Source organism: Orbicella faveolata, unplaced genomic scaffold (genome assembly GCF_042242905.1).
Source record: "Orbicella faveolata isolate gen_17 unplaced genomic scaffold, um_ofav_v1 contig_12, whole genome shotgun sequence".
Taxonomy (NCBI): Eukaryota; Metazoa; Cnidaria; class Anthozoa; order Scleractinia; family Merulinidae; genus Orbicella; species Orbicella faveolata.
In genome coordinates, this window is record NW_028301539.1 from 9,582,501 (window position 1) to 9,602,315 (window position 19,815).

At 39.9% G+C, this 19,815-nt stretch overlaps 2 protein-coding genes across 5 annotated transcripts in view; one reads left to right on the forward strand and one right to left on the reverse strand.

Moving 5' to 3' along the window:
• Positions 1-992: 992 nt before the first annotated feature.
• LOC149116501 (melatonin receptor type 1B-B-like) lies at positions 993-2,924 on the reverse strand. The gene has a single exon (XM_089283705.1). It carries the CDS (start codon positions 2,376-2,378, stop codon positions 1,464-1,466), a length of 915 nt encoding a protein of 304 aa, XP_089139831.1. The 5' UTR covers positions 2,379-2,924; the 3' UTR covers positions 993-1,463.
• Positions 2,925-7,251: 4,327 nt separating this feature from the next.
• Positions 7,252-19,815, forward strand: part of LOC110040240 (endothelin-converting enzyme homolog) — a 44,579-nt gene continuing 32,015 nt past the window's right edge. Inside the window, exons 1-3 of one of the 4 annotated variants that reach the window (XM_089283633.1) lie at positions 7,252-7,275; positions 7,814-7,907; positions 9,689-10,238. In XM_089283633.1, the coding sequence (XP_089139759.1) occupies positions 9,719-10,238 (520 nt within the window). In that variant the 5' untranslated portion in view covers positions 7,252-7,275; positions 7,814-7,907; positions 9,689-9,718. Of the gene's footprint in view, positions 7,276-7,813; positions 7,908-9,688; positions 10,239-11,726; positions 12,103-14,663; positions 15,074-18,970; positions 19,543-19,815 lie in introns of those variants that run through there. The other 3 variants (XM_089283637.1, XM_089283635.1, XM_089283638.1) reach the window with 3 other exon arrangements.

Genomic DNA, 19,815 nt, shown 5'->3' on the forward strand with positions numbered 1-19,815 from the left:
CTGGTGGCGATATATATTTATGAGTGACACTCTTAAGTAGCTTTTCTTTCCATTTCCATTTGTGCATCTATAACTGACAAGATGTCGGTGCACATTTTTGTAAGGGAGTTTATTTGAAAGCACCTGTCTGCTAATTTTAGGGTTCAAAATGGATCTGCTTCCTCAGTTTGACAAAGAACGGAAAACTGGAGGCGTCTGAAGGTTATACTGTATAATTTTCTGGTTGCTCCCTCATTGATGACAAAATGTATTCTTTCTGGATCACGTTGATTCAAACGGTACTGAAAATGCATCTCAAGTGCCCACGCTGAGTACAAAGGTATAAAGCTGCGTTCACATTAGGCCGAAACATGATTAGTCTGATCACGAATGAAACATGCTTCGTTATGAAAAGTGTTCACATCAGACAGTGCATTGCGCGAATCGTGGTTGAAACATGATTATTCTGAGCTTGATTGAAACAGCCTCGCGAGGTAGTTTCAATCATGATCAAACCAAACATGTTCAAAATGGCGGATGGATGCGGAGAGGAGGCGAGTGCCCGAAAGAACCAAAATTGGGGCTATCATGAGGCCAAATTTCTAGCTGAAGTATGGGCCGATGAAGAAATACAACGGCAATTATCGGCGATGAGTAGAAAGCAGAATGTTTGGGAGAACATTGCCCCAAAACTTAATAACAAATGCGAGTACCATGAAACAGCATAAATTATACAACCATGCATGGAACGTGTTTGAAACCGACATCTGATGTGAACAATGCAATAACAAACATGTTTAGCCGAAACGTGTTTCCTTGAAACATGTTTACTCTAACAATGTTCCAGCTGTAATGTGAACACAGCTTAAGTCGCTAAAAATTGTTGTTTCTAGCGGCATTCAACGAGCGAAATTTTGTTTTGTCACGTTTCTGTTCACGTGGCTTCCCTCTTCCTTGGTCACTCTGTGCTAAAAAAAAAAAAAAAGAAGAAAAAAACGTCTCAACACAAACTGGGCCTTTTTCCGGTTTAATTTTCGGTTTTATTGATATTCTGTTTAGTTTATTTCAATATTTTGTACGGTGTGTCCTATCATATTTGCATCTAGGTTTTCTATATTTACATTAGATAAAAAGGAAAGAAAGAGGGAAAACAGCTGAAATGCCGAGTGACAGTTTCAACATTGGCAGCCTTTGCACTAAATTATGGCGTCATGCAATGGTCATTTGACTCCGATTCACAAATAAGACTGACATGTTTTCACATAACATGAATTCCCAGAGAAGCAAAAATAAGTAACGGGGTGACTTCATGGACAGCCCTCTGTCGAGAAACAAATTATTTCTTAGTTTCTGTAATAGTACTGAAATAAAATCATCGGTTAATGATGAGTGTGTGGTTTGTTTTCCATGGTACTTTGAAGTGTCGTGTCTTTCACATTTATGTATCGCAATATTTACATTAAAGTCTACGGCCAACAGTAATTTTAATTGCAGTGAAAAATAGCCAGAAATTCCCGTCGAAAGTCACGGTTTGCCACCCCGTATATCAAGGGGTTAATAACTGCTGAAGTAAACGCCAACACTGTGTACAACTCAGGCGCGAAATCGGGCAACTTCACGGTTGATGAATGGGCTAAAAGGCCAATGATTATGACAGGGATCCAACACACAAAGAAACCAAGGACTACCAAAAACAGTAGCTTTGTCACACGCAATTCCCACGCGTTCATCGCAACTTGTCTCCGCTGTCCTGCGCGAAGCGATGGCCCAACGTTAGCATTATGCTGCCGTACCGTCCTGAAAACGTTCGCATAGCAATAGACAATAATTATTAGCGGAATAAATACGTGGATTAAATGTAGTGAGATACCAATCGCTCTCTCGTGCTTCTTGCTGGAAAAAGTTCCAATGCAGAAAAAGAATCGTGGGTCGTACTCGTATATTACTGGTCCAACGAAAGTCGATAAGAAACCGTCAAAAATTGTTAACACCCACACCGCTAATATCATGAAGACACTTGACTTTATCGTGAAGTAGTTGGGATATATGTGCGCTTTTACCATGCGAAAATACCGGTTGACTGCGGTTAAAGCAAGCGTTGGACCAGAAATTCCGCCCCAGTAGTAGATAAGAAAGCCGTTGAATTGGCACAAGTCATAACCGTGAATCCAGCCATCTTCAAGAAAGGCCTGAATGCAGAACGGAAAGCAACAGATCGCTACCATGAGGTCTGAGACAGCAAGCGCTAAAACATACAAGTATGGAACGGTCAGATTCTTTCGCTTTCTGTAGACCGCCCAGCAAACGAAGATGTTCCCGCAAACTGCGAGCACGTTCATTAGCACCAAAATGCTTCCTTGGATGGACTTATGAGCTGTGCTTCTTGAATACGCGTCCATGCTTAAAAGTTTTTATCATACGAGATAGAAATCTGTTATATACTCCGCTGAAGTTCCTTTCTGCTTGATTTACTAAGAAACAAACGGTTTACTTCCAGCTTTTTCTTCCTTTGACCGTGAGCCGTTGAATTAAAGGACAGTGGCTTTGAAGTAATCCTTCTTCCATCGTGCGTTAACACTTTGAATGCGTTTCGGAAACTGCTCAGGATGTCATTTCAACTGAAAACGATTCCAAGTTGTCGTCCTCTTACTGTGTCGCCTTATATTTGTTTGGCAAGCTTTCACAGATGAATTATAGAGTTTTCTTTAGTTTAGAGGAAGCTGCCAAAGTTAAGGCAAGTTAATCTTACATCCTGTGGTACTGTCAACAGTAGCCAATTGCGAGTAGCCAATTGGGCCATTTGAGTGATATCCTCAAGTCGCCCTTTGCCTACTTTTAAATTGTTTTTAATCTTAATCTAGCAATAAAGAGCTAGCAATTGAAGAAATTGTTTTTTTGAAAGATTGTGAATTACATGTATGACATTGATCAAGGGAGCAATCTTAGTAGAAATTACTAGTCCCTTAATAACGAAAAAATGCTCTGAAAATGTTCAATTAAGATGGAAATATATTTTTGGTTGAAGTCTACATACACTGTTCAGACCTACCTAATGGAGCAAATAATTGCTTTTTCACAGCCTCTGTCGGTTGGTTATTCAGGGGTACGTTTTTCTTAGAATGTTTGTCATTATATGTTTTACATAGGTAAATAAAAGATGAAATTGTGAGAAAGGTTTACCCTGAATGTGTGCACCTGACATGTCCGCTTGTATTGAACGAAAAAAATTGAACTGCAATCCCAAGCAGGAAATACTCTAAAGTACATTGTTTCTCATAAATGCTTGCATGCGAAGTTTCAAAGCGTGACAAATTAAAATCAATACAAAAAAGTTACCTGTTTCTAATTTAGTTCCTTTTTTTAATTTCAATAAATTAGGCGAACGAAATTAAGGTAGTGTTTAATTTCAACCCAGTATGACAGCTTTGCAAATCTTGACGATTCACCTGTCACTTGACAGTATTTCAGCACGGGTGATTATGAAATTTTGACCAAGCTGACAAGATTTCACGTCTAGTTTTATTAAATAAAGTTGATAACATTATAATACGCAGAGTCACTTTAAGCCGCTTTCCATACTGATTTAAATAACAATATTGAATTAAGTTTTAATTCATCCATGGGTTACAGAATATGTTGCAGTCTTTTCACTGGAAATGCTTAAAAAAAAAAAATGTGATTTAAAATTATTCAAGTGAACGATTTTTCAACTAAAAAATTTCTAAGTCTTAAAATTTCGATTTTAGAAAACTTAGAACCTGTTAAAACTGCTGCGTTCCACAAATTAACTGCAAGTTTAGAGTCAAACATTAATAAAGAAAAATGCGTATATATATATATATATATATATATGTGCGGTTGACAGTGACCATTATCACTTCAGAAAACACCACCACCGCCGCCAACAACAGCAACAACAATAAAAAGAACAATAGGGAGTTTATTAAGAAAGCAACGACGTCAACGGCAACGGGAACGTCGCTAAACAAAAGGTTTAATGAGCAGAACAATGGCCGTGCACGTGCGTTATAATTCTTTGTACATTTCTTTGTCGTCCTCTGCAAAACAACAACGTGAAATGGCCAAATTCCGCGTTGTCTGAACAACGTGAACCACAAAGTAAATGACTTAAGGGTATCGCGAGATTCGTAGGTAAAATATAAATTCCTTTTTTAATCGACGTTTTACTCGGCGTCGCCGTCGTAGCTTCTTAAACTCCCTGATAACAACAGCAGCAACGGCAATATCAGTAACAACAGCAACAACAACAACAGCAACAGCAACAGCAACAGTCACAACAACAATAACAACAACAAAAACAACAACAGCAACAACAGCACGAAAACAACTGTAACAACCGATAACAACAAAAACAACAACAATAGCAAAAACAACGACAATAGCAACAACAACAGCAGCAGCAATAACAACAATAACAGCATCTACAATAAAAAAACAATAACAAAGGCATTAACAAATGCTAGTTAGGATATTAGCTTTTAGTATAATTTTCAGAGGTGAATATAAGAATCAGACATTCTGATTGATCGAAAAGCTCATCATATGACGCTATATTCACCCCGCTAGAGCTTGGTTACTAAGCTCGCCGACTTTGTCATCTCGGCAAGTAAACATGGCAGACAGTTGCTCAATGAAGTTTTCGTTTATTCGGAAGACATCATTCCAAGTACAGGATATTTGAAAGGATGGAGAATTTTCAAAATGACTGCTGTCGCCCTTGGACCAAAAATCTTTTCAATAACTCGTACTCAAGGCTTTTAAGTATCGTAAACGCAATGGTTGCGTCGATCGCCAGCAGGTCAGATCGATTGACCGAAATTTATTTTTCTTCAAACTAAAACTATTCACTTTTACGCGATAAAACGAAGGCACCGGATGAATTTATTTTTCGTGTTGTTTCGCTCGTTTTTCTTAATGCCGAACTCGATGAGTAAATTTTGGCAATCGTAACGTCGTTCCCAGGGTCATCTTTCTACCTCGAGAAAGTACCCTGGTTTCGGCTGGTCACTTGTCTATGCATTCTAACCAAAGCCGCACAGAGGGTGCAACACTGTCTATGGAGGTGAAACTTGCGCTGACTTACAGACATTATTTTGAAAGTTAAGCAAGTTATTTGTCAGAGATCCTGCCTGACCGGTGCTTCGTTTCTCTCTGAACTTCTATGAGTATGAGATGTTGATTGAGAGGGCAGTTGATTTATTTTTCACTACTTTTTTAAATAACCGTCAACAGCCTGCTTCGGATTAGTTTAATCAGTTTTTCACAGCACAAGAATTAAATAACCGTCAAATTTTCGATGGGATGTATTCAATTTAATGAGAAGCTAGTCTTTCGACCGAAAATTGGACTTACCGCTAAACAGTTTTGAAACGAAAGCCGTTGGATTTTGCCGCGAACGCGTGGCCGATGTCATTGTTGTCCAGTTCTTCATAAAATTTTTCACTGCAATAGAATCGAATGACCGTCAAACTTTCGATTGGATGAATTCAATCAAATTTAGAGTTAATCTCTTGGCCAAACACTGGACGTATCAAACTCTAAACGAATGCATCAATGCCGCCGTTGAGTGCCGTCTGTTAAAATCTAGCAGAGACGTGACCAACCGTAACCAGGTTACTTTCTCGAGGTAGAGAGAGGACCCTGGGAACGAGGTTGTGACTATCTGAGTACATGTAAGTTTATTATTAAAACTACGGCTGCACATATGCACACGAACAATTGCGTCTGTGTTTTTATGTTTTAGTCCGTTATTTTCTTGTCCTTGATATTCACCTCTGAAAATTATTCTAAAACAATTAAGTAATCGCCTCAGGCTCAGTGAACATTGGTGAATACTCACCAATGTTAAATATTTTTGTTAAATATTGGCACCCGCTTGCTTGCAATCTACAATGGTATAGACAGAAGTCCTTGGAATACTGATTTAATGCAACGGATTATTCTTGTTTTACCGTGAGAGTTTGAAGCTCGGCTGCTATCCTTTTAAAAATGTGATGCATTCAGTGCTTATTTTTCGCTTTCATTATTTCTATTTTTTTTATCCTAGAAACGAAACAAAATCTGAACTAAATTAGGCATGGCTCCTTTTCTCTGGCTGGAATTAGTATGGGTATTTGTATGAATGGAGTGCAATAAGACCCCATCCACACGTATCCGGATATTTTTGAATCCGCAACTTTTTCTTTCCGGCTTCCGTCCACACGCATCCGGCGAATTCGACAGCGAATCCGGATATTTTTGAATCCGCAACTTTTTCTTTCCGGCTTCCGTCCACACGCATCCGGCGAATTCGACAGCGAATCCGGATATTTTTGAATCCGCTCTCCAGAGTGGAAAAAAATATATCCACAACGAATCCGATAACGTGTGGACGGCGAATCCAGATATTTTCGAATCCGATGACGTAGCCAAATCGTGTCCAGTCTCTTACCGAACAATAAACCAATATGGCGACACAACGTGTAGACCTAGTTTTTCTAGAGTGAATTCGGATACCATCGGATGCTTGTGGACAGGCGAATTCGATTTGAATACGCTACTCGGCCAATCACAATGAAGGAATTTTCTCAGTCCTATTATACCTTAAGTCTACATACGAGCATTAGATGCGTTTTCGGAGTGAAATGTCCATTTCCAAATTCCTCCGGCTGAGTGTGGACAGAGCCAGCATTAGCTTAGAAAACAAGCGGAACAGAAAACAGAAACAGTGAACCTAACCCTTATAAAAATACAGACCAGTGAAAAAAAGGAGAAAATAAATTTACCTATTCTGAAGAGGCGGATGGCTTCTGGATCTAAAGGTCTTTATGGTATGGCTTGTTTCCTTGACTCCGTTGAAATATTTGAATACTTTCTATAGTGAAATTTCGGTCTAAAAATTGCCCTCTCTAATGGCCGTATTTTCTGTTTACTAAGGCACTTTTGAAAAGCACTACGGCCACTGGAAGTAAATCTAGGAAAACATGCACGAAACACTTCGCAAGTCAGTTTGTTATTTTCCGTTGCAATCTGGATCACCCCTGGAGGCTACGATCCTTCTGCTCAAAACCAGATTGAACACTACCAACTATCTTACTCGATATCGAGGGATTGTTTACTATTACTACATTAAGAATCGTAAGTTGAATCGTAAGGTGAGTCACACAAGCAAACCGTAACCAAGAATTCAGTTCCTGTGTTTGGTTTCGCCTAAAAGCGTCAGACGTCCGGTAACCGCTGACCGAAAACGCAGCTAAAGAGAAGCACCGTGAGGTAAAGTGTCTTGCGGAACTGGAGGTTGGTGAAAGTTTGTTTCGCAAGGATTGTACATATTCTTAAACTGCAATTAACACTTTTCGTTTAAACTGTAACTGCATGCAACTCGAGGGACAGATATTCTTTAGAAAGCGTTCTGAAACGAGGTTGTATCGCATGCTGCCCAGAACCCCATACCCCCCCTCCCCTCCCCCACCTCTTCCTTCCTTGTTCCATCTACAGCAACCTCTTTGCTTTTTGTCACATAAATTGCACGAGTAGATTTTGTTTGTATTGTTTTAGTTAATTTTTATTATATTTTAACTAAAATAAAAGAAAAGGTATGAAAGTAAATTCAGGCATTTCTACTGATATTTCCGTTTTTTCTGCCGTGAACAATGGAACTTCAAAAGCAGAGAAAACGTTCGTTTTAAAGCCACGGGCTAGCTATATTTACTACAGCTCTTATATCAGGGACGTAATTTTCAATGGATTTCTAAACTAAAATCGCCACCTGTAAGTACTGTTTACACTTGCCTGGTGACCTTTCCTCAGTTTCTTGCTACCTAGTTATATTTAGTTGCAGGTTCTGTGAGTGTTTAGAAAGAAGCGAGTCCAAAGAATGGGTGGCCGCGTTGGGAAGCGATTCCTTTATACATAAGACACACTGAAAGGTAAAAGGTTACATGATTTTAATAACATTGCTACCACTTTTTCATGACTCTCGATTGCCAGGTGTTAAGCAACTATCGAGATTTATTTACCGTTGGTTAAATCACAACGGGCTTCAACAGGTAGATAATAAGAAACCTGTTAGGTCTCTTTGCCTTACTTAACGCTATGCTCACGAAGAAAATTAAGACTCTCAATGATGAAACAGAAGCCCAACTCTTCCGGTCTCAATAAATCCGTCCACTTAGAAATACTTGCTAAGCTTATAAGTACTACACCGGTTCTTTATTTTCGTGTGAATTATAACGGAAATCAGTGTGGGGCTTCACCTGCGTACCATTAGATCAATTTCTCTTTACATATCAACAGTGACCGATCCAACTTATTTCTTGGTGGGAAGGTATCGTATGTCAATTCAGAGATAAACGATTTTCTTGATTTTTTCCCCCGAACAAAAAAAATCTCACTTTTGTAATCTGCCGTTTGCCGCATGTAAAGTAAGCCGTCAGTATGTGGAAAATAACTCTCGGTTTTTGGTCTAGCTGGTGGTTTAATTGTTTGATAATCAAGGAAAGTAAACAGAATCAACAGCGATCTGCCGTCTGCTGCAGGGTATGATGGTTAGCCTCTTCGATTCCTTTTAAAAGTGCCGGTGAAATTGTCGGTTGGCACTGGAAGGTGCGTCAGTTTGTACAGAGTTTCATATAGTTTGATTTCACCTTCTATGTTATGATCAGACTCGGGGGAAAAAGGAGGCTATCGAGGACTCCGCCGACTTTGAATGCTTGTAATTGTAAATGCATGCAGGCGATTAACTCCAAAATTGGGGAGTTTTCCTATTGCAACCGTCTTTTGACAGCGAGCCATGTCAGTTATTGTTTATTGTCTCGTTTTTAGTGCAAAACGTCACTTTCTCGCAGCAACTGTTACTTTTTTTGAACACGACATTAGCTTTCTCTATCGGTTTTGACCTTTTTTGAGTCGGTATTGGTTATCTTTCACGTTTTGAAAAAATTAGTCCAAGATGGCGGATCTAAAATGGTGGCTCTTCAGAAATAACGACGGATGTCATTTGTACGTCATAAGACGTCATCATTCCATGGTTCTCTCAAAGGAAAGATTGCTGGACGTGCTGTAAATCCTTAAACTTCATTTTCTTAGCTTTAACACTGCAAGAGTTAAAAGGTAAGAGGTGTAAAAAGCCTCTATAGGCCATCCCCCACCCCTATCCCCACCAAAAAATCGAAAAAGATAGCAGTAGACCAAAACCAGGTTGGTTTCTCTAAGATTAGAGAGCATAAGGTTATACTTTCAAGGACAGTAAATCGTATCTCACTCAGCAGATCACATTTCGCGAGTAAAAAAACAGTACGATCATTTGAACTTTGACCATCCGAAAAAGTCAATTTTTAGTTCACGAAACCGCTTTTTACGAGCATCTAGCGTGAAATGAGGATCATGCTGTGGCATGGGCGCTGATCCTCCACAATTCCTCGAAAAGAGAATAAATTCCGTGACCAGACCAAAGAAATTCTGCGAAGGAGGCTGACACATAGAGCAGTCATCTTTAGCGCGCGAGCTCCAAAATACACGCGCGAGATTCGATTTCATTTTGACGTAATCAATTGATGATATGCTAACTCCGTACATCAATTGATGATATGCTAACTCCGTACATTGTACAACTACAACCTTTCTGACCCATGCAATGTTTGAGAAATAGCGCTGCCGAGTCCTCAAAAACGTCTACACGTACTTATACCAGTTTTGTTGTTGCTCAAAGGGTGAAAGACTGTGTATACAAGATCAGACCATGAAGGAACTTACAAGGAGGCAAATCCATGCCGTTTACTTCCTCCTGGTGGTATTTATCGTTTTCGCTGGCTCCGCATCAGCGAGGCATGTCCACAAAGAGAAGGAAGTTGCGGCTGACTCCACATCAGCGACACATGTCAAAAAAGAGAAAGAAGCTCCCTTTGATTCCACCTCAGCGAGATACGCAAAAAAGGAGAAACAAGCTCTGACTGTATTAATACCACCCATACCTGCCAAAGTTCCGACTGAATCCACACCAACGAGACATACCAAAAAGGAGAAGAAAGCTCCGAACGAATACCCCCCAGCGAGGCAAACCAAAAAGGAGAAGGAAGCTCCGACTGAATCCACACCAGCGAGACATACCACAAAGGAGAAGGAAGCTCCAACTGAATGCACACCAGCATCAAATGCCAAAAAGGAGGAAAAAGCTCCGGAGAAACACAAAACTAAGCATACGAAGTGTGGATGTGAGGAAAGTCGGAAAAGAAGACGGAACCAAACGTGTATTGCCAAAGGTTAGTGTTCGATTGCAGACATTTTTTGGTCTAAACTAATCAAGGGGGGATTTCCTGTCAATTTTCGATAGAATTGATTGATCTTTAAGTAGCCAATCTCATGTAGCACGTCCTTTGTGCTGTCATCGAGTCCTTGAAACATGTATTGAACGGTTACATCTTGTTCTCTTGTTTTTTTGTTGTTTTTTTTTTCTCGTATCTTGCTGGGTTTCGAAATTATATGGCTAATTATGGATACCCTTCAATATTTTTATAGCAATAACCTTAAATATCTCATGCCTTGTTGAATGTTGAAAGAAATCAATCAACACACTGTATAGAATACAACATGTGTCCCATTCCTTAAAGAGACTACACGCATTGTAAACTGAAATAACTTCCGGATTGAAGATATATCTCAATGTAGCACGATAAAGCAGGGAATTCAGTAGCTGATATCTCTTTTGCTTGTGGCATTCAAGTCTGCCCAGGCAGTTGCAAAACATCTGATATACACATCTCCGACAATTAATACGGACCCTTGAAATGTAAGAAATACTTTAAATTGTATTTATGGTATGTTATTTTTCCGGTTTACCCCACAGGTAGAAGGTTACGACTGTTTGTCGCATTTAGTAGGTTGCAAGAACGGTTAGACGAATGTATTCTAGAAAAACTGTTCATAACAGTCGCTGGCTGTTTCTCAACACCTATCATAGACGGATTGGGCGAACGTGTTTTCATGCTTGTTGCCATCCAATTCAGATCACATGTTGACTCATTTGGGGGGTTACAATCGTGCAGTTGATTGCTTGAGAGTATGTACAAACAGAATAATTGTACCTCCCAAGATCTGAGTTGGGTGGCAGGAGAACACGTTAGCTGAATCCGTCTGTATACGATGAAGTAGCGTAACATAAACGTGTACGTTACGCGATTCACTACCGGAAATCCCGTGAAATGAATACACCACATTCGATCTTTTGAGAACCTGAGCGGTAACAGCATCTCGTGCCTCGAGGCTGCTCAGTTCTAGGCTCCAAGATCACGACGATGCGTGACCGGGAAAGGCAAAAAAACGGGGTAGAAAACCAATGAAGACGTATCCATTTCTGTGGTTCTTTGTTGCATTAGCTCAATTTGCTTGCAAGTTAAAAGGTTAGAGCAAAAGTGTGTACAGTAATATCGTAAAAATGTTCCAAATTTTAAATAAACCTGTTCTCTTAGCCGGAAAGGTACTAGAATTCTAACATACTTAAATATACGCTAATTCTTGCGCGATCTCAAGAAAAAAAATGTAGAAAACCTGCGGCTCATAGTATTTTTGTTCAATAGCTGGCTCTTGAGATAGTTTCGTAATTTCGTAAAAAAAATTATTTCATTGACCACCAAAAACCGATTTTTCGGACGGTATGTGACAATCGAATTCCAGAGTTAGTTTGACATTCCACGGTAGTTTAATAAGAGATTGGGTCCATGTTTCGCTGCGCCAGCGACCGACCAACCGATGTTGACCAGCCTACTTCTGGTGAGGTTTTAAGTTGACTACACAGCTTACAGTCGTTATATACAATCGTGAAAGCGATTTTCCACAACATGTCGGAAGTTAAATACATGAAGAAAATCGATTCTGCCGGTCAAGGGATTCGCATCCAGCAAGGCATTCCGAATGAGCAACTAACGTTCGGCAGGAAACACTCGAGAAGGGAGAAGGTGCTCTTTGCCGCGCTGTTGATAGTTTCACTTGCTGCCAGCGCTTTCTTATTCTTGTATTGTCTTCAAGTTTATTACAAGGCAACTACTGACCAGCAAGGGGGACAAAGAAATCCATCAAGGAAGTCCTGTTCAGTCTGCTTTTCACCAGGTTGCATTTTCAGCGCATCAGGTCAGTTCAGTGAGCTTGTTCCTCAGTTGTTGTTGCAGTTCAAAGCTACAGCTCCAATTCGGCATTTTCGGTTGTCGTTATTTTGCAAGGTTTCCAAACTCGATCAGAATGTCATGCTAGGTGTGCTGGGCAGTTCGAGCGACAGTTGTTGATATTTGCTACTTAATACATTCTTTGCAAAGTGTGGCGTGATCGGAAACTGGAATTCTAAAACCTCCGGTTTACATAAACATAAAATATGCGGTATACGCAACAGTTGGTTGACTTAGCAAATATTGAAGTTTGAACATTATGTCTTGTCGAATACCGGGGGAAAAAAAGCCGCCAAAAATGTTGGCAGAAATACAGAATATTTGTGGCATTGTAGGCTCCAATTCGTCACTATCATCGAGCCAAATTGTGCTCGTTAGAGACTAAGAATGGCCAATTGGACCGATTTATGAGATTTCCAAACTCAATCAGAATGCTATGCTAGGTGTGCTACACGGTTTAAAGGACATTTGATGATACTTGTTGCTCACGTAGGAAAATCTTATGAACGTGTTGCGTGAAAAACTACAGTTCTGAAACCTTTGTTGTTGAAAAACGAGCTAATCTGTCAGAGACTGTCTTGGTCAGGATATTTCAAAAAACAGATTCTTTGTGTGCCACTGTGATTACAAAATGCCGGTTCTGGCTCAAGACGGTGGTTGCTTTATTTGTATTCTCATGTTAACTCCATTCCGTTCAGCATATACAGTTTTTCAGCATGCTGACAAGATAAGCGACAAAGCAAACAACGCTACTTCAAAAACGGTATGGCGAAAGAGATCAACATGATTCATTCAATGCCTTAGTTACGCCGATGTTTATTTTATTGTGGCTTAATGACGTAAAAAGGGTTGATAATTGTTATGTGTGCTCACAAAGGGACGTATTAGCTGGGAAAGGGTTTAAAGAAATATAAGGTAACTGTCATATTGTTTACTCATATTGTTTACTTAATAATAATTAAGTTATTCTACACAAGCTAAGTTCATCACTGAGACCACTTCGCACCGTCCATTGGTACTATAATACCTGGACATATGCTTTCTTATAAATATATCATGATTTTTATAGATATATTGTGCTGATCATTGTTCTTTCGATTCTAAAAAAAAAAAAGATCACTGTCGCCGTTTGGCAAGTAAAATATCAAATCGCCGTGATTATTAACTCAAATTTGATAAGGGTCTATTAACCGCCATGGTTAATAAGTTTCGAGTGCTAGCCCTTCCTTGAAGAAAGCAAAGGAAGGACATATTATTTTTCCGTGGGATGCCTGTGGCAGGCCACGGTAAGGTTGGCCCGGGGTTCCTTTTTCATTGTCGACGTAAAACGACAAATTTGATTGACAATGAAATGTACGTCACAGCTGGAACTATTGTTACTGGGTTACGGAAGCATATGCAAGATGACGTGACTTTGACAGTGGTAAAAGTAATGTACAATTTTGAAAGATTCTGCGATTCTGGCAAGGAGTAGCTTGTGTAGAAAGTGTAGTGCTCGTAGCAACATGTACGAGTTCAGGAAATAAACAGAAGGTAAGACATTTTAGAAAGTGTTTCGAATTTGTGTATTGAATTGGACTATGAAAAAAGCACTCGTTAACTGTTCACTCGGCCTGCCAAACGAATCAACGAGTTTAACAACTGAACCTGCGTGTTCATCCGGCCTAGAAAAAAAAATTCTTTAATCCTTTTGTTATCTCGAATAAACAAGCACACATTATCAACCAGTTGCGTTACGTTGCGTTACGTTTTTCTCTCACACAAGTGAGCCTCTAAGGAAAATCAATACTTTTGTTAATGTACTTCAGTTCTTGGAAAGAGCTTCTAATTATTAACAGACAATCAGTTCTTTAGCCTGTTAATGTTTTAGTAGATTCGTTACGTTCATTGACGGCAATACAGCCCTTCACAATATTTTAGTCTTCAAATAATGAAAACGTTGCGTTACCATTCATGTCTCAAAGATTTTCTGGCAGTTCTCAACGTCAGTGATAGAAAAAAAAAAATCCATTTTCCACGTTGCAATATTACTTCTGCTAGTTTTGATGCCATTTCTAAACACCATGCACACTCTCGTTCCATCTTGTAGATCACCCGGAAAGAAGAAATAGGAGTCGGGGAAGGAGACTCTGCTCGCACAGTAATTTTCCGCCTACCCTATTTTCCACTAAAAACACAGTGACGGTTTCGTCAACACTTTCTTCAGTTATTTCTATGGCTGATCTAACGGATTAATCGTGGGACTTTACTGTAACTTCAGAATTCATTCCAATGCTACGCTCTCTAGCCAAAGCATCCCACGGAATCGCCTTTAGGCGTCTCGTTACATATTTTTCTAGCTCTTTTATCATCAATCTACATTAATTACGAAATAAATTAAGTTGTTCATATTCGAAATGTCATTGTAATCACATATACCATCGCATGAGTCTTGCAAAAAGCACTTTTCTAAGCTTGCGTAACAGGACTGTCGGTCCAGTTTCTGTTTTTTGCCCGGCCCTCCATGCAGGAGCGGTTGCTAACGTGAGGTCGGTAACATTGGCTTACATGAGGTAGTGAATGTTCCTAAAGAGGCAAAGTTGTCACGAAAGTCGACGATATGGCAAAATACTTTAAGCTGTTAGATTCTGTGGAAACTGAACCTGTTCAACCAGTAGATGTATTAAGTAATGAAGTGACGTTTTCGAGGAAACACTTGTCATGGAAAAAGCTCCTCTGTGCGGCGATGTTTATTGTTTTGATTGCCCTTACAATCGTTTTCATCGCTTTGTACGCTCATGAAATTTCCAAGAAGAAAAATTCTGGCACTACAGGAAACTCCAAGGGTAAGATATCAACAACAGAAAGGACAAAAATGACAACGGCAACCACAACAACCACAAGGAACGCAACATCTCCAACACTTCACTCCAAAGCAACAGCTATTCTGACTGCGGCAGGTTAGTTAATAATAACAAAGAACTAATTTATTTAATTCTATGTAATTTCTTGTGCAAGCCGCGGGCTAAGAGTCGCATCAATTGAATTCATCAGCCATATATCCATTCGAATCCGCAAAAAACACTTTTACCGCATCGGGTCTTGTAGACACATTAGCACAAATTCCCTCACGTTAGCGTGACAGTCATGTCGGTCGATCTACGAGTTAAAACTCGATGAACGAAATAGTAAAGGCAAGTCTGTTTAGTACAAACGTCCGTGTGGAATATGCCTGAAGCCTTCTTTCATATATAAGCACTAATTTCTCTGTACCAGTTTAACATAATGACATTGCATAATATTCCATTCCACATGAAATCCTCTACAGTCGCATTTTGTTGCCTATCAAATCAAATATACTACGATCATGTCAGAATTAACATTCCACAGCAAGTGTCACCACAATTTGAGACAGAAAAGCCAGTAAAATTTGCAAATAGTAATTTTTAGGTACATATAGAATTTATAACGGAAGCAGATGTCAGCTCGCTTTCTCTTCAGTCCTGCCCTCTCAACCGGCATTGAATATCAAAATTCATGTTTAATTCTCAGTTTTCTAGATGTGGAAGTGTATTTGTTACCTTAATTTCGGTGTGAATTTCAGGCCTTCGGAAGAATTATAAGTAATTGTCTGAGTTAGACAGCACTCATACAGTACAGGTCTGGAAATAAGTTTAGCGGTCAACTTCACTGTTTATCTATATCGCCGAATGCAGATGAGTTTTCTTTGCCAGTAAAACCATGCAGTGATCAACGCATCGCATCGTCGGAATACTTGTGAAGTTCTTAACAAAAATGATCACGTATAACAGTAAGGCGCGCGAGAAAGTTGATGAAAGCGAAAGGAATCTTCAGAATTATTAACAATGCTTCGACACTGCTGTTGTCTTGATTACCAATATTATCATTTTCTCTACTAACTTTAATTTGCTTTGCGCAGTGATTTCGTTGCTTAACGGGTTTTAATTTTCGCAAGAGGAAAACAGAAACGGAATTCTTCCCAGATTTTCGTCTGAAGACCATGTCCCTTGTTTCGAAAGGTATTGATTTTAATGTCTTATTTTTCAGTCGGGTTTTAAATTTCGAAGCATCATCCTGTTATGTGTTCTTAGTACAAGAACCGGAAAAAATGTTACGGCATATGCGCTTTAACACACATGGGAATTTTTATATGTTATTTTTAAACATCCAGTTTTGTTTTCGCGTAACGTTTGATTAAACATACTTTTGTCTTATCCAGACTGAGCGTGATTGACTGATTCAAAGTGCCTTGTAGTGAAACTAAAATAATTTTGACCTGCTACAAAACTTGTACAGTTTATTTGTTGGAGAGCAGCTGTATGACGGAAGTGTTGCGAGATTTTGTAACAAAGTGATGCAAAATTTACGTCTTGAAAATCTCTACGGTTAGGCCTACCGTCCACACTAGTCCGTCACGAAAACGGAACTTTTCGAAAACACTCTTCAAACAGGAGGAATGTGAAAACCCCGGATTTTCGTTTCTTTGTGTAAAGAAATTTGAAAACAGAACTTTTCGAAAACGATGGCGTCACGGTAATCATGTAATTTTCCTGACCAAGTGCTCACAAACAGTGGTCCAACAAAGTGTACTCCTGTGCTTGCAAAGGGGTATCCTTCTTGGAATCTGAATTCAGGCATATCTAATGATAGCTCGCTTTGTATGACTTCTTGACTGGTCAGACCTCCAGAACTCACAGGACTGATGGACTTTGAGAGCGTTCCTAAAAATAAAGGTTGTTCACAAAGCGCATGACACAGGCAAGTACTCTACACTGTTTGGAGAATTCACAGTTCATAACATGTACTATCCCTACTTTTGGTGTATTTTTAATTTACACAAGGAGTGTGGCTGATTCTTCTACATTCCGTACTGCCTGCTCTTTCATTTCCTTCATGCACTCTTGTGGTGGCTGAATCATTTCAGATACATCTTCTGTTTCCCCTTCTTCTTGTTGACTTGAGATCAATGTTAGTCCATGTCATCAAGGAGCGCTTCTTACTGGTGATAAAGGATTCACTCCTCTTAATGCTAGATCCGTTGGATTTTCCTCGCCCAAGTATATCCGTCAACCGGCAAGAGTTGTCTGATTTCTCCTTCTCTGTGGTTGAGGAACTGCTCCAATTTTTTTATCCTTCCTCTTCAGTAATCCAGTACAGAACATTCCTTGAGTCTTTCCAGCAGCGGAGGAGGCACTGTACTAGTGTTGTCGTGACACGCTCAGTCAATCATACCAGTATTAACGCAGCCGAGAGTTCCCACCTTGGAATGGTCTGCTTCTTGGTGGAGCAACGCGAGTCTTTGACGCAATCAGTCGGACTTGAGTACTGGTTCGGGATTTGATTACCAGGTAAACCACCACTGCATTGGCTGAGGATGAGGAGCACTAAAGACCGATCCAGCTCAGATACAAGTTCAGTCCATTTCCAATTTTGTTAATTTGGGGCAAAATCGATGTTCCAATCTACAGCTGCTCCTTTCGAGAGTAGTCCAGTTCGAGGACTTAAGCTTAAATTTCCAGTTGAAGCGCTGAGAGGATCCGCATAAATTTCAAAGTCGAGACCATCGAGACCAGGGGCATTCGAGCCCGGCCCACGTTCCACGTGATTTCATCTGTGATTTCGCTTCTGTCAGCAACTTGGTTTTCCATAGAATCGTCATTTAAACCATTTTGGAATTCCAAAATCTTGCCATCGAGGCCTACAAGGTCTCGAGCTTTTCCCCGAGTATCATCTTTCGTTGCGAAAGTTCATTCTATAACGAAGACTCAAAATTGGCATTTCAAACTTGCGTGGTAAGTTTCTTGACATGAGCGCGATGACCTTCGAGAATGTTTTTTGTTTGTTTGTTTCTTGCCCAATTGAGCCATCATTGACGCAAAAGTCGACTCCGAAGGATCATGTAATGAATTTATTCCAATCTCCGACTTACTGCAACTGGCTTAAGTGAATCTGACCGAGTTTAAACTAGAATTACGGCCATCTGGAGTTCCATCCATAAACGCAATGAGAACCTACAAAAAGAATGCTACGATCTGGATAAAATTACACCACGTGGCAATGACGCGACTGACAATATCAATGTCAACCAAGGGTTCCCTTGATATTCTGCACACTCAGCTACAGTTTTCTGAGTGTTTTCATTAAAAACATTGCCATTTTTCAGCCGAGAGATACTCAGCTAAAGTTTTTAAGTTTCTCATTTGTACTGCGTCGATCAGTAACAATCTCTTTTAGCAGTTGGCCTGCACCACTTTAAAATCTCAAGTTCTTGTTTAATCTGTAACCTATAGTTTCGAGAGGCCAAGTACAAAGAGCCTTGCAATGGTGCTGGTTGCCCTTTAGCAGATATAAAGTCAGCGCATCTTTACGAAGTGTCACTCAGATAGTATCTTCTAACTAAAATAACAAAGGGTATCACTTTGGTCGCAGAAAAGTGTGGTCTTCGTAGTTGACAAACGCCTTCAGATTCTCTAACATGACATGTGCTCGTATGGCACGTGCAGATCAAAGCAACCGACACGTCAGGTGGATTAGGTGGAGCTACATCATGGGATTTTTAGCCCGAAGAGAGGTCGGCAAAAAGTCGCAAAGAAAAAAAAAACCGTCTTATCTGGTTTAAATTTACATAACACTTGACATTATTACCTCTAATTTTGACTGAAAATGTTGTTCTTCGAATGATCTAGGTCACAGGGAATCCTGTGTTTCATATTTTCTTATATGGAGATCGAGAAAACAAACAGCGGTAACAAACATAGATTGCGCATGGTATATTCAACTTCACGTTTCATATGTTACAGCACATCTTCAGAGGTGACGGTTACAAAATATGACAAAATCTAAAAAGACTAAAACTAAAGCGAGGTATTGGTAACTAGCTAGACAACAATGAACAAAAGAAACTACATCCGGTGTGAATATCAATAAAGAACGAATTAGCTGCATTTTGTATACAATCTTACAGTCACGCGATTTTCTTGGCAATCTTCCGATAGTGTGACAAGGCAAAAGAAGGTTAGAGTTTCAACGGCACCTGGTACAGCTACTCCGCTGCTCGGCGTGGTTGCTATTGTACTGTTACTGAAGTAGACTCTTCTATAAATGCAGCTCTGGGTGTAAGCACATTGTAACGACATGTCCTATGCAAAGTACCAAAAGAAAATTGAAGCCGGAGAGGCTTTCCATATTGATCAAGGGACCGAAAAGTTGACCTTCACGAGGAAAAGCTCGCGAAAGGAAAAGCTCCTCCTTGTAGCGCTGTTGATCGTTTTGGTTATTGCAGTCGTTTTCATCGTTCTGTACGCGCTGCAAGTTGCTAAGGCGACTCCAACAGCAACAGAAGCACCACCAACGGTAGCATCACAACCGGCAGCTTGCGACCCAGCTGACTGTGTGCTTATTGCTTCAGGTCAGTTCTTTCAACATACGTAAAATTTTCCCCTTTTCCTTTATACGCGTTCGCATACACTTTCATGTGGATTTGAAGTGATTTAACCTTAAGAGTCAAACTTACCAAGAGCTCGCCTGATCGTGTTTGTACGAGGCAGCTGGTATCGAACCAGCAAGGATACTGACTCGTAGTCGAAATGTATCAGTTTCATTTCCTCGAAAACTGTGCATTGTCAAATTAGGTCAAATTGTATACTGTATGCACGACTACACAATTACACCTCCTTTTTTT